The sequence below is a fragment of the Danio rerio genome, chromosome 13 (assembly GCF_052040795.2).
Source record: "Danio rerio strain M-AB ecotype USA chromosome 13, GRCz13ab, whole genome shotgun sequence".
NCBI lineage: Eukaryota > Metazoa > Chordata > Actinopteri > Cypriniformes > Danionidae > Danio > Danio rerio.
In genome coordinates this window covers 34,112,462-34,126,057 of record NC_141033.1, presented here as the reverse complement: position 1 = coordinate 34,126,057, position 13,596 = coordinate 34,112,462, and the positions used below count along the sequence as shown (strand labels likewise).

The 13,596-nt window shown below is 37.0% G+C and overlaps 1 protein-coding gene across 4 annotated transcripts in view; it reads right to left on the bottom strand.

Moving 5' to 3' along the window:
• The window catches only part of ppm1aa (protein phosphatase, Mg2+/Mn2+ dependent, 1Aa), a 45,048-nt gene extending 32,069 nt beyond the window's left edge, over positions 1–12,979 (bottom strand). For 3 of the 4 annotated variants that reach the window (XM_087277484.1, XM_087277485.1, XM_087277486.1), the window contains exons 1-4: positions 12,650–12,979; positions 8,252–9,123; positions 6,691–6,808; positions 6,501–6,612 (exon numbers count right to left, since the gene is read on the bottom strand). In XM_087277484.1, coding sequence (XP_087133610.1) covers positions 6,501–6,612; positions 6,691–6,808; positions 8,252–9,106 — 1,085 coding nt within the window. In that variant the 5' untranslated portion in view covers positions 9,107–9,123; positions 12,650–12,979. 4 annotated transcript variants of the gene reach the window in all.
• Positions 12,980–13,596: the final 617 nt, after the last annotated feature.

The window sequence follows — 13,596 nt, the reverse complement described above, 5'->3', positions numbered from 1 at the left end:
CCGATATCGATAACTCTTCAGATTTGGAGGCTGATAGCAGAAATAAATAGGCTGATAAATATAAATATTTCAAAATGATATATTTTCATACAGTGAAAAACTGATTTTACTTTAAAAACTTAATAAAAGATTGAACCGCTCTTATGAACTGAATAGTCTTTACTCAAAGCAATTTTTTTAAATAAATTTGTTTATTTGCTATAATTTCAAAATTGCAAGGTGATTATATAGACCAATATTCATGGTTTCACATAAATCAGCATACAAAAATTTATTATTTATTTTCTTTGCATAGCTAATTAACATGCTACTTGACTGTTGCATAAAAATAATGTTAAATAACAACATGGGATTTTATTAACAAGCAAGTTAATATATTTTAAATAAAATGAAAATGAAAGAGCTAAAACCAGCTCAAATATTCTTGAATATGTGTTTCAGCAATGTACATATGAACAAATATGTCCAAAAAAGCATTTTTAAGGTGTTTTGACAGTTCAGAGCCACGGCTGCCAAGGCCAAGGCTGTCTGATCAGAAATATTTTCCCAGACACATTTAGCTGCTAGAAGTTAGTCAGATAACGATTATATGTTATATGTTATACAACTTAATGCCAACTGTGTAAATAATTATCGATTAGATGCTTATGATAAGCCGTTGTTTGTTTACCTTGAAGCTTTGCGTGTGCCCGTGAAACAGCCCATGAGCGCCAGCACACAGACACATATCATCTACATCTCGACATGCAAAAGTGTTTCTCTATACGTTTTCATCGGAGTTGTTCACAATACTCATCCATCCACAGAGTTTGTAATGTAGTCAAATTTTTAAAAATACAAGCGCAGCCATTTAGAGCTCATTTCTGGTTAATGATGTCAGAATTTACAGGTATTTTGGAATGGATGTGTGAATGGTCTTATCCGGGAAAATTCCGTAACGTCCTTGCCTGTGTGAACAGCGCTTTTTTTAATTTATCGGTAAAGACGTTCTGGAAAATTTCCGGATATTTACCGGTATCACTGTGTGAAAGGGGCTTATGTCTGTACTAGGGGTGTCACGATTCTCCAAATTCTCGATTCGATTACATTTTCGATTCTTAAGTCACGATTCGATTCGATTTTCGATTATGAATAATTAATTAATTAATAACAAATTAATTATTTGTAGCCTACAGTTTAAACTACCTGACCTGTATGGTCTTTGTTTTACCCATAAACAAATCATACATTAAATGAATAAAGGCAAGTTAAACACATAAATACCACCTGTCAATCACTTTTTTCTTGTCAATAGGCAGTGATCTGTGTCGTTATTATGGCGTCGGTAAAAAAAGGTGCACAACCAACAAGAACCAGCCAACAGTATCTGAGGTGTTTGCTAAAATGACTAAGTACTAGTGTGAAAGTAAAAGATTGAAGCAGTCTTAACTAGGTTAATTAGGTTAACCAGGCAGGCTTGGGTAATTAGGCAAGTTATTGTATAACGATGGTTTGTTCTGGAGACAGTCTGAAAAACAATTAGCTTAAGGGGCTAATAAATTTGACCTTAAAATGGTTCATAAAAAATTAAGAACTGCTTTTATTCTAACCAAAATAAAACAAATAAGACTTTGTTCAGAGGAAAAAATATTATCAGACATACTATCAACATTTCCTTGCTCTGTTAAACATCATTTAGGAAATATTTTAAAAAGAAAAAAACAACAAGGGGGGGGCTAATAATTCTGACTTCCACTGTGTGTATATATATATATATATATATATATATATATATATATATATATATATATATATATATATATATATATATATATTTACAGTAATTTTTTAAATGTTTTTAAGAAAACATTTTCATCAAGGCTACATTTATTAAATGTAAAAGATGTTAAATTGTTAAATATTTATCAAAATTTTAAATAACTACTTTGTTATTGTATGTAGTTTAAAAGAAAATTATTGCTCCAGACATTATTGCTTTTGTTACTATTACCATTAATAAATATAATAATAATTAATATTAGTGATTTCTGAAGGATCATGTGACTGGAGTAATAAAGCTGAAATTTCATCTTTATAATCACTGGAATAAATGAATAAATTAAATGATAAACTACTTTTGAACAGTTATTTTATAGTGCAACATTTCATAATTTGTATTTATGATGAAATAATTGCAGCCTTGGTGAGCAGAAGAAGCTTAGTTTAACATATTTAACAATCATACTGACCCCAAACTTTAGAGCACTTGTGTATAGAATATTTTTGAAGCAAAAATGTGCACTTTAATTTTAACAACCCACAAGCATCGTCACCGAATATAAAGCAGAGGTCAGACTTTCTCATATATACAAAGCCTCATTTCAATTTTCAGGTTTTGTAAAAATCGACCTATTGAATTAATCAATCTATTAAAGAACCGTTGGCTAGAGTTCTGCATTATAGGCTTAAATTATAGAGAGACATAGCAGATGAACCGAGACTGCATCAGATCAATGTAACTCTTTCTTTCAAGCTGTTAGTGCGGAAATGAACAAAACAACAGGCCTAATACAATATATTATACAATTAAAATATGGAAAAATTAACAGATTGTAATTTCGGTCAATTTTCCTGACGGATAAACCGAGATCAGGCTGGATAAACAGCTCTCGGTAATATTTCAGCATGCTTTCACTTTCGCATTTACCGGTAAGAATGACATCTCGCCCTGCTCATCATTCTCTCTTCATATAGCCGTATATATGGCTATTACACGATCATAATACACTGTGATATAGCCTGGGTTGTTAGTTTGTTGCATTGTTTTGTTTTCTCACTACAATCGATCCGCTCAGTAGGGCAGAGACCGTCTCATTCAGGTGATCTTGGACTGATTGATTTGGCGCGGATGCGAGCACAACTGCTGGATTTATGCCAAACAAACTAACGGGGGAACGAGACAGATTCCGAAACAAACATCTATGTGTGAAAGCACCGTAAGATTGTATTTGCACTAGAGACGCGCGGATGGGCTATTATTTCATCCGCAACCGCCTGACAAAATTCATCATCCGTCCGCCATCCATCCGCAGTAACATTTTTGACCAATTTTTAAAACCGCACCCGCCCGCCATCTGCTGATTGGGCTCTTTATTTGAATGGCTTATTCCTTTTTATTATTAAATGAATGTTTCTTTATTGATCATTATATAATAATGACTTTAATGTAGACATGCAGTTAATCCAAACGTGCAAGTCATTAATTGACGACGCTTTGAAGTGACGGTAAAGATACAAGGACGTGTCTTTTCACTTGATTCGATTCCTCGGTCCTTGAGTCTTTTCCTTAAGTCTTCCCTCATAACGTTATCCCGGTGGGGTGGAAACACGAGGAAAGAAAGCAAGGAAAGGAAACGAGGATGCACAAATAAGAAATGAGAAGCACCCGAGCTCTCAGAATATCAGCAGTGAACTCCGTCTCCAATCGGCGCACAGGGAAAAAAATAAATAAATAGCCTAAATTAAACGCACTGTACTATACAACTTTTTTTATTGTAGCCTAATAGAAAACGCATTGACACATTTCAACATGCTGCTATTTAGCCAACTACTAAATGCCTATTTCACTTTATTTTTTAGTAAATAGATAGAATAATAAGTCATTTACATTATAGCCTAATAATGTTTACATTTGTAGTTGTCCATAGCAACCCCAAAAACGTACCTGCTTGCCTTGCACATCTAATTAATGGGCACAGTTTTTCGACTATTTTTTATTTTTTATTTTTTGCTGTGGATGTTATTGAGCTTGTAGAAATCGGAAACAACACAGTTCTGTGACACAGATGAACCTTTATTGATATCTCTATCAGATAATACCTATTTTATATGCCAAAAGAAACAACAGGCAGTAAAAAAATATTAACATAAATATCTTAATGTAGGCATAGGCTACAGTCGCATGCTTTGGCAAACAGTTGAAATTTTTTTTAATAAAAACGTCATATCGTGCCTAAGCCTTGTAGGCTCAGTCACCCCCACAATTAGAAATTAAATTAGAAAAATAGATATGCCATCCCTCTTTGAGCGAACATAAAGTCTGACCAGGCTAAAGTGCATGTATGACAAGTGCCCCAATAACCCATGGACTTAGGATCATCCCCATTCCCCTCAAACTTGAAGCATAATGAAATACTACGCCATTAAAGTTGCTACAAAGAAATTCTGGCAAAATAACCTTATAGCCTCGGAACGTAAAAGCGAGGCCAACATGTCTGGAATAGAATAGGCTAAACCAATATGAACGTAAAATTATCAGCTGACAACTCAAAAGTTTATATTGAACATATGTGTAGCCTAAATAACATAGACTAATTGGTTTAATATGCCTGACCTTAGGTCTAGTTTGATTTTTTCTTGGCACAATGCAGGAATAAAATAGCATCTGTGTCAGGATTCAGACGGGAGCGCCTGCATAGCCACTATAATGCGCCCTGCTGCACTGAAGGAGCGCTCGCTCGCAGCACTTGTTGCTGAAATGCATAGAATTCTCTTGGAAAGGTGCTGTAGTCGTGGGAATGACTGGCCTAATTTCTCCAAAAAGGAAAGTAGATTTTCCTCTATACGGAATCAGTCTATACGGAAGTTTGTAGAGGAACACTTCTGTACACTTCATCCAGAATTAGTGTATTCGATTCCTCCTCCCATTCTGTGAAGTCAGTCCTAGGCTTTTTCGTTGGTGCGCCAGCTATGCCTATATAAACAGTTCAACCGCCCGCCACCCGCCCGAATTTAATTAAAATATTATTTTTTCGTAACGGCATCCGCCCGATCCGCGGTTTATCCGCAAAGTCCGCGGCTATAACCGCAAACCGCGCATCTCTAATTTGCACACAATTGACATACAGTCGCAGCACGCAGCTCTGGCTCAATCTGTCAGTCAACAAGGCAGCCATGTACTCTGGCCTGAGCGTCTCGCACGCTGGCTCCGGGCTATCGGGCAGTCCTTATTATTATTATTAAGCTGACGTGACATGGGGGCGTGGCAGCATCGACGATTCTATTTTTTGATTCGATAATCGAAATAGAGCATAAATTTCGATCGATTTTCGATTAAAATTGAAATCGTGACACCCTTAGTCTGTACACAGACAGCTGAAGGATTACATGCAGTTGTTCACTGAATTCTTCTTTAATTTTAGGGTGCTTTCACATCTAGACTTTTGTTTCGGAACCGGTCTCTTTTGCCCAGTTAGCGCGGTTTGTTTGGCATATGTGAATCCAGCAAAAAAAGAGCTATGTATAAGAAAGTCTTACATCTGATTTAAACTTGGTGACGATGTCTGTGGGTGTCACCATTCAAATTTAAAGCTCAGCTTATAATGTCTTCTTGCTCATTGCCATAAGTTAAAATAAGGACGTTGCTTAAGGCTTGCGTTTCCATTACCAAGGGTACCCTTTTGTAGGGCGTGGTGTAGGACAGAAAATTTCAGTCGCATCATTCTCGCTCGAGGAAATTTCTACAATAAAGCTGCACCGGTCGCTCAAATATCATATGAAAAGCACTTCTCACAAAACAGATGCTTTACACACAAATACTTGTGTATTAAAACAAGGCAGTTTGTTCATGTTTGCTGAAGAAATAACGTGCTCCCTTTTTTACCTGCTTTTTTTTCTGCGCTTCACTCTCGCGTTTGTCCTTTTCTTTCTGAATGTGTCAATCTCGCGTTTGTCAGCTTCTCACAGGATTGGGTTTCCAAAGCTTGTCAATAATCAAGCGTACGTTATTATTATCAGCTCAAGAAGTCTGTTATTTCATATTTAGAAGCGCGGCGAGCACAAGCAAGAAAGCGAAACTGCTAGCGCTACAGACTGGCTTGTTAAAAACTACGAGGCACAGGGTAGATTCTGCTCTACTCCATGGCTGTGTGGCTGTTCATCAAGACAACGACAAGGTTTGTTTGAGCCCAAATCGACCATGGCTCGATATTATATGAGAATATAATTCCGATGTAATCTCTCGCTGTGTATTTCAAACATGGTGGGCCCTTTGTTTACATTCTGGCTTGTTGCGTAAGCGAATGACGTATCTCTGTAAACCAATAGCATTTAGCTGCGCGTCTAGCTCCTCCTTTTGGTACCCTTTCGTATTTGGGACCCTTTTGAAAGGGTGCCAAAAAAGTGGTACGGTACGGTTTGATTAGGTACGTGTTTTGACAATGGAAAAGGCCATAAAAGCGTACCGAACCGTACCGTACCGTACCACTCAGTGGAAATGGGCCATTAGTGTTTCTTGGAAACAATAGGTGTGCGTATATGCAAAACTTGCAGAATCAGCAAATTAAAAAAAAAACATGTTTGTAACTGTATGAACATCACATCTCAATACCAAATGTAACCGGAACTTATTGATCTAAAACTTGTGAATTGACATGAGAATCACTCCTGAGAATTACTCACTAATGGTTTGCTAAAGTCTTGCATGGACAGATCGCCGGGGTTTGGGTAAGTATGGTACTCACTTGCTGGCCAGTTCTCCTCCAGGGGGTAGGTTTGGGATGCTCTCAGATGCTAACGTGCGCATCACATGTACCAGGTCGGGCACACCTTCGTCTCCCTGCCTCTTCAGGATCTCTGTTATAACAACAACTTTGATCAAGCATGATCCAGATGAACAGCTGATTAATTAATGACAGTAGATTGAGCTCAAACCTTCTACTCGGCTCTCTAGGTATTTATCAAGCTCAGCTTCCCTTTTAACAGCTTCAGGGGAAACCTTCGGTGCACTGACGAAACACACCAGCACAACACTCATGTTGTCACGACTTCCCTGTTAATACACAGAAGAAGGGAGAGGTTCAATAAAATTTCAATTGAGTCAATAATTTAAACCAATTGGAAACACTGAGGAAAGATAGAAGCTAAAATTTAACTTGAAGACTAAGTTGTTATGAAGATAAGATATTCTTTACTATAGAATTAGGTTTCACTATTCTTGTAATTAGGGATGCACAATATATCTGCGGCCATATAGATATCAGCCAATATATGCTACTGTTATTAGCCCAATATTAAAATTAGGCCGATATCTTTAAGCCAATAGATTACATAATTGTACTGCCTTTGTCATGCAATGCGTGGGTCAAACTTGTTTAGACTTGTCCGGTTCACTATAAGCTTTTCTCACATTGTTTATTCCATCAAAGTCTGTGGTATTGCTGTTCGTTATTAACTCAGTAAGTAACCATATTCCTTATCCTTGTAGATATGTTTGATAGAGAGTCGTTGTGTATTTTAGTTTAAATAGCTTCAGAAAAAATATTACATTTGTATAAATGAAAGATAACTTTGTGTACGCACGAGAAAATCTTGCAGGTGTGTGGTAATAAAAATGTCAAATGACCCAGCGACTAACAATTGTGCATTACTGTACACATTTTTACAAGAACATTTGAGCTGGTTTTAATTCTAAGTTCTTTTATTTTCATTTTCATTTTATTTACAACATATTTATTTTTCTTGTTTGTTAATTAAATCACATTTTGTTATTCAACTTATTATTTTTATGCAACAATTAATTTGCATGTTAATTTGCTATGAACAAAAGAAAATAATTTATTTTTGGCATGCTGATTTATGTGAAATTGTGAATATAGATCTATAGAATCACCATGCCATTTTAAATATTGTTTTTTTTTTTTGCTTTGAGTAGGTTGTTCTAAGATCAGTTCAAACTTTTAGGAAGTTTTAAATGAAATCAGTTTTTCATTGTAAAAAAATATAAAATTTTGAAATATTTATCAGCCTATATATCGGTTATCCGCCTCCAAATCTAAAACGTTATCGGTTATCGATATCTTCCCAAAAATCGGTGCATCCCTACTTGAAAACACTTCAAAATGCTGGCATAGTTCAATAAATGTTTTTTTAAAAAAAACACAAACGCTTGGGTTAATGTGGTTTCAAACAAACAGGAGACATTTATCTGATCAAAAAAATATTAAATAATCAGAAATATGGTCAAAACTGATCACTTTTAATATTAAAAATGTCACAAATAAATTCTGTCCCATGATTGGAAAGACTCAAAAAATGTGTACATTGATTTTAATATGCTTATTGCATGGCCAATTTATTATTATTTTAATTAATGTTGTGGAAAACTTGATTATTTTCATACATTCTTGCTAAAAACCTATTTATTCTATATTTAACCTTGTTTTCTAATAATAATAATAATAATAATAACAATAATAATAAAAAGCGTACTCACCTTGTACAAGCAGGTATCTACAATCTCATTGCAGACCCTCTCCAGATCGTCTGTCACCTCAAGTCGTGAACGAACAAAATCACACAACTCCTCGTTGGCCATCACATCCCAGATCCCATCACAAGCAAGAACAATAAACTCGTCCTCCGCCTCTGACCGCTCGATAGCACAGACCTCGGGCTCTGGTGACACCAGCTGCTCCGTGGGACCCTTACCATGCACACACTTATAGTCAAAGTCCCCCAGAGCCCTGGACACCGCCAGAGACCCATTGACACGTTGGATCATCACAGACCCTCCAGCGTTCTGGATCCTTTCCTTCTCGAGAGGGTTGCTGGGTTTGTGGTCCTGTGTGAAGAAGTGCACCGCCCCTCCGCGACTCAGCAACCCGCGCGAATCTCCGCAGTTGATAAAGTAGATATGGCGAGGTGAAATCATCACTCCGACAGCTGTCGAGCCGCTGCGGTCAGCTCCACCATGCTTCTTTTCCGAAATCTGTCGCATGTGATCGTCGATCTGAAGGAAACCAGTGCGAATTCCCGACTTCACGCTGTCCACACTGGGCTCCACAGCTGGTCCCCCTCCTCCGCCTCCACCCTGGAAGTCAGGGTTGCTGGTGATGTGCTCCAGAAGGTGCTCGCAGCAGTAACGTGCCACCTGTGATCCCGCGTGACCATCATAAACGGCAAAGAACGACCAGAGGTCCAGACTGTTGGGCAGGCCGATGACAGCGGTGTGCGCATCTTCCATCTCAACACGCCAGCCCTGCATGCTGCTCAGGCCGTAGCGAAGACTGTTCCCATCCCCATGAGCGTTATGTTTCTCCATCTTTGGCTTATCCAGAAATGCACCCATGTCTGCTGCTTAAAAATCTAGAACAGAAAAGTTCAAGAAATATGAGTAACAGCAGAACAATGTCAACTCTTTATAGGGCTATGCAGCAGTCTGACATCAATATACACGTTCTTGGTTAAAAATAATGACATAAATAAACTGACATTTTGCTGAATGTGTTTTTGTGCTGATACCAAGGCTGGTTTGGAGAAGTTGTGCATAAATATCACTAAAAACCACCAGTCAGTGGCAATAAGTTCTTGTCTTAATGGATACTTTTAATTATGCATTCAAGTGATTCATTCAAACATGCAGATTTATTCACAATGAAACAAGTTGAGCGTTTTTATCAATGGATGATTGAATCAGTGACTGACTCTCTTGATTTATTTAAGAAACAAAACACCAATGTGATTCATTTAGAAACAAAACACCACTGTTTCTCTGAAATACATAAAAGCTCTGCTCTCGATTTGTTTGGAACCATCTCTATTCCCACAAAAAAAGAGAATGTTTCCAACTGCAATTGTGCTCACTCTGTGATACTTAGCAAAGCTAAACTATTGCTTGTGTGATACTACTTAAGTAGATCATATATTTCTTGTGAATATTAAAAAACTAATACAGAGATTTTTTGCTTTGAGAAATATTCTAACTGCATTCCATTGAGGTCCAGCATGCTGTGAGTGCTTTTAAAAGTCAGTAGCATAACCAGAGTCAGCTTGCACATTGTTAAAACAATAAATACAATATAACTGTAGATAGTAAGCATCACCATTTGTGTACCAAGAGGACAGAATTAAAAGACTGCGTGATTCGCCCAAATAAAAACAACTCTGTGTACAATATCTAGTTGTCCAGTGATAATGCTGGATGGTGCTTATCTTTAAAAATAAAAAATATACCTCTACTAAAATAAACTGATATTTTTACTCATCATAACCTTTCAAGTTACATAATCTTTCATGCAATAACTGTTAAACATCAAACAACCTTGTTATTATTCCAGCAATACAGTTGTACAGAGTAGTTAACTTGCATATAAATGCACATAATAGAACAGGCCAATTTAAATGACAGTTTACTCTGAATTTATTTTATGTACTCACTCTCCGCTTGTTCCAAACCTTTATGATTTTTGTTACTGAATTAATACAAAACACAATATAATTTAGTTTTCTGTGATATGAGCACATCTTTCCCAGACGGCTTTGATAGCTCTGTTTGGAAAGAATATACCATTTTAGATTGATTGGGATAGTTCTGTATGGAATGCATCTCCATAAAATATAATAAACAATCTACAAGTGTACTTGGATGCAATAAAAAATGATACAAATGAAATAAACAGTGTTTTATCATTTTCTGAGGAGTCTAAGAATATTGTGGTGCAGTAATTGAAAAATAAAATGTCAAATAATACAGCACAGTCTTCCAAATGGTACAATTTCTTATGCCTGGATGCTTTAAAAAACCTCATAGTCACAGGCCTCAAAAACAAATGAAAATTTATAATTCAGACTCAACATTGCATCCTGCGATGTGTCTATTGCAAATTATCATATTGCGAAATCCATGCTGAAACAAAGTATGCAGCCCTAATATGTACAATAATATCAACTATAGATTTTGAAGTATACTGGTTTAAAAAAAATCAAGTATATTCTTTACATGCAACCACATGATGGTAAATATTTTTTAAAGTTGTTATAAAATGGAAAAGTAATAGATTTTCTAATATAGAGTGGAAGAGATAAAAATAAAAAATAAACCAGAATGGGAATTTGCTTGTAGATTGGATGGAGGAATCCGATTCTGAATCCAAGCATGCAGTTTATTGGAAGAAAGATGTAGGGTTTTGGTGGACTAAATCAGTGGTTTTCTTATTAAGTGGTTGTCGGGACCTTGGTGACTTTCTAAAAATCTCATATATTTTATTAAACTATTAAAATTATCATATTTTATCAATTATTATATTTTATTTGTGACCCCTAGGGTTATTGTGCTAGATTACCATCAGAGCAATATCGTTAGTTGCAGCAGATTGATTTTGCGGTACAATACTAAACTAACAATTTAATGGCACTCACATACATTACAAATAAAGGCCACGACTGAACAAGGAGGATGATCTCCTAGTGGTTCCAAGTCTCCAAATATAAACTAAGTCTTTTGCTATAAACATTGTGCTCACCATTCGCATTAAATGAGGTTAATATTAAATTAAACAAATGAATAATGATAATAAATATATATATATATATATATATATCGTTGTAATACTGTTGCACTTTTTTGTGTTGCCAATATGCTTGTGTTCATATAGTTCCCACTGGTGTGTGCACCATTGTGTGCAATATTTGTATGCGTATAACCACCTCCAAACATAGTGGGGTCGGTGAGTCACTGGAGTTGTTATTTTAGGGGGTCATGGGCTGAAAAGTTTGAGAACCTCTGAACTAAATAGATAGAGAAATCAGACATACATCACTAGACAAAAGTTTATCATTACACAAGAAAGCCGAGTTAGAGCCGAGATTTCTATGTAAAAAGGGCATTTTTGTTTTTTCCTGATTTTAACAACTGGTTACATTAAATTTGAATGTAAATTGTAAATATTTTTTACTTTAAACACACACACGAAAGGTAACACACCCAGCACAATCCCTCTATTTATAATTCATGACGACTGAAACTACAAAAGTCTTGTCATGCCAGTGGCCACTTTAGAAATAAACCATGGCATGCCACCAGGAACAAGAAACAAGTGTAAACACACACACACCATCACAAAGGCAGGCGGACACACATTAAGCGGTTTTCCAGCCATGTATGGCTGTCAGCAAACACACCGCTAAGCACACTACACACTCGCATACTAAAAATAGATAAGTACAGATGCATTCTGACCATTGTTCACCGCTCACATCAATTACGACTTAGTCTAAACACAAAACCAGTGCCATTTACAAAACCCCAGCCTTGAACTATGTACGCGTTTGACTGATACACACTGTAAATATGATCTAGACTCAGATTAGGTTTACTACTAAAGTAAATTCATGGTTTACTGCGAGATATGATCAATCAATGTTCTTTGCCCTTAGCGTTGAACAGCAGTGAACTGAAATTCTGCCCGTGCAGACCTGCTGCACGTTCACGCGCCTGTATTCCGCATTACGTCATGGTGTCGCGAGCCTGTTAGCATGCTAGCTTCACGCTAACGTTGACGTTTGGGACCAATCGATTCGACCGAAATATTTAAACAACATGAAATATGTCAGCGCATGTAATCAGCACATATAATTGGCTATGTGCCCAACAAAAATAATTTTCAATATCTGAGCCAGGACAAAATAGCACGCTAAATGCTAATTGGAGGATCGTGTGAATCCGCGGGCTTGAGTTGCCAAACCTGCGGCCCTCAGCGCACCATGCGCAGGCCACACACGGCAGGTCAGACCGCTGAGCTCACACAACGCCAGCCTACTCCCTTAGCAAACATGCTAACAGGCTAGCTCTGTCATTCACACACAGGTATATTACAAGAGCACAAACACTTACCCCCTAAAAATCAGTCCTGGAGAGTTCGGTGGTGAAGGAGGTAAAAAAACAGATCAGAGAGAAGGACGAAAAGAAAGAGAGAGATATAAAGCGAGCGCGGCGGTGGTGAGAGAGAGACAGGCTGGCGGATTGTTTTGCTCTGCATTCAGTCAGTGAAACAGCGGATCACCCATATCTGTTTAAACCAGGGATGCATCATTCCCATTTATTCTACGTCCTGAATGTTGGTGGAAAATGAAAAGTGTTCGGGTTTGACCGCTGTTTTGGTCCGCTATGGTCGGGACCGAATCTCTGCACACCAGCAACAGCGCAGGACCCGGATGTGGATTCAGCAGGGCTGCGCACTTAAAAGAATGACATCATCATCATCATCCCTCCATCAACCTCATCCCTCCATCTGTACATCATTCTGTCTCGCACCTTCCTTCATGTACATAATTCTTTCACCACTGTCTCTAAATCATCTGTCCTGCGTTTTTTATTTGTCTATCACTGGTCATTTTTGAAAAACCCTAACATGTGTGAGGCTGAAAACAAGCTCTCAGTGCCAGGTAATAACAGAAACACTGTTATAAATGCATGATAATATGTTAGGTGAAAAGATGAACATATATTTCATGTGCTCTTGATAAGGTTTGAGCCCTAAATTAATAGTTTATTGCATTGCTTATATCATGTATCATTTTTCTTTTTTCTGTGGATGTCAATGGCTACTGGTGGTTTCCAACAGGTAACAGGTAAGGTGAGTACCGACATGGAACAACCTATATAAGGATATATGTGCATATATGAAACCTATATGCAGTATATATGCACATATATGATATATACAATGCATGCATATATATGCCACATAAAGGCAAAATTGAGGTACATATATATACACAGGTCATATAGGTCTCATCTATCGCTTCTTTATATCCACATATAAGCCCTGCATATAAAAG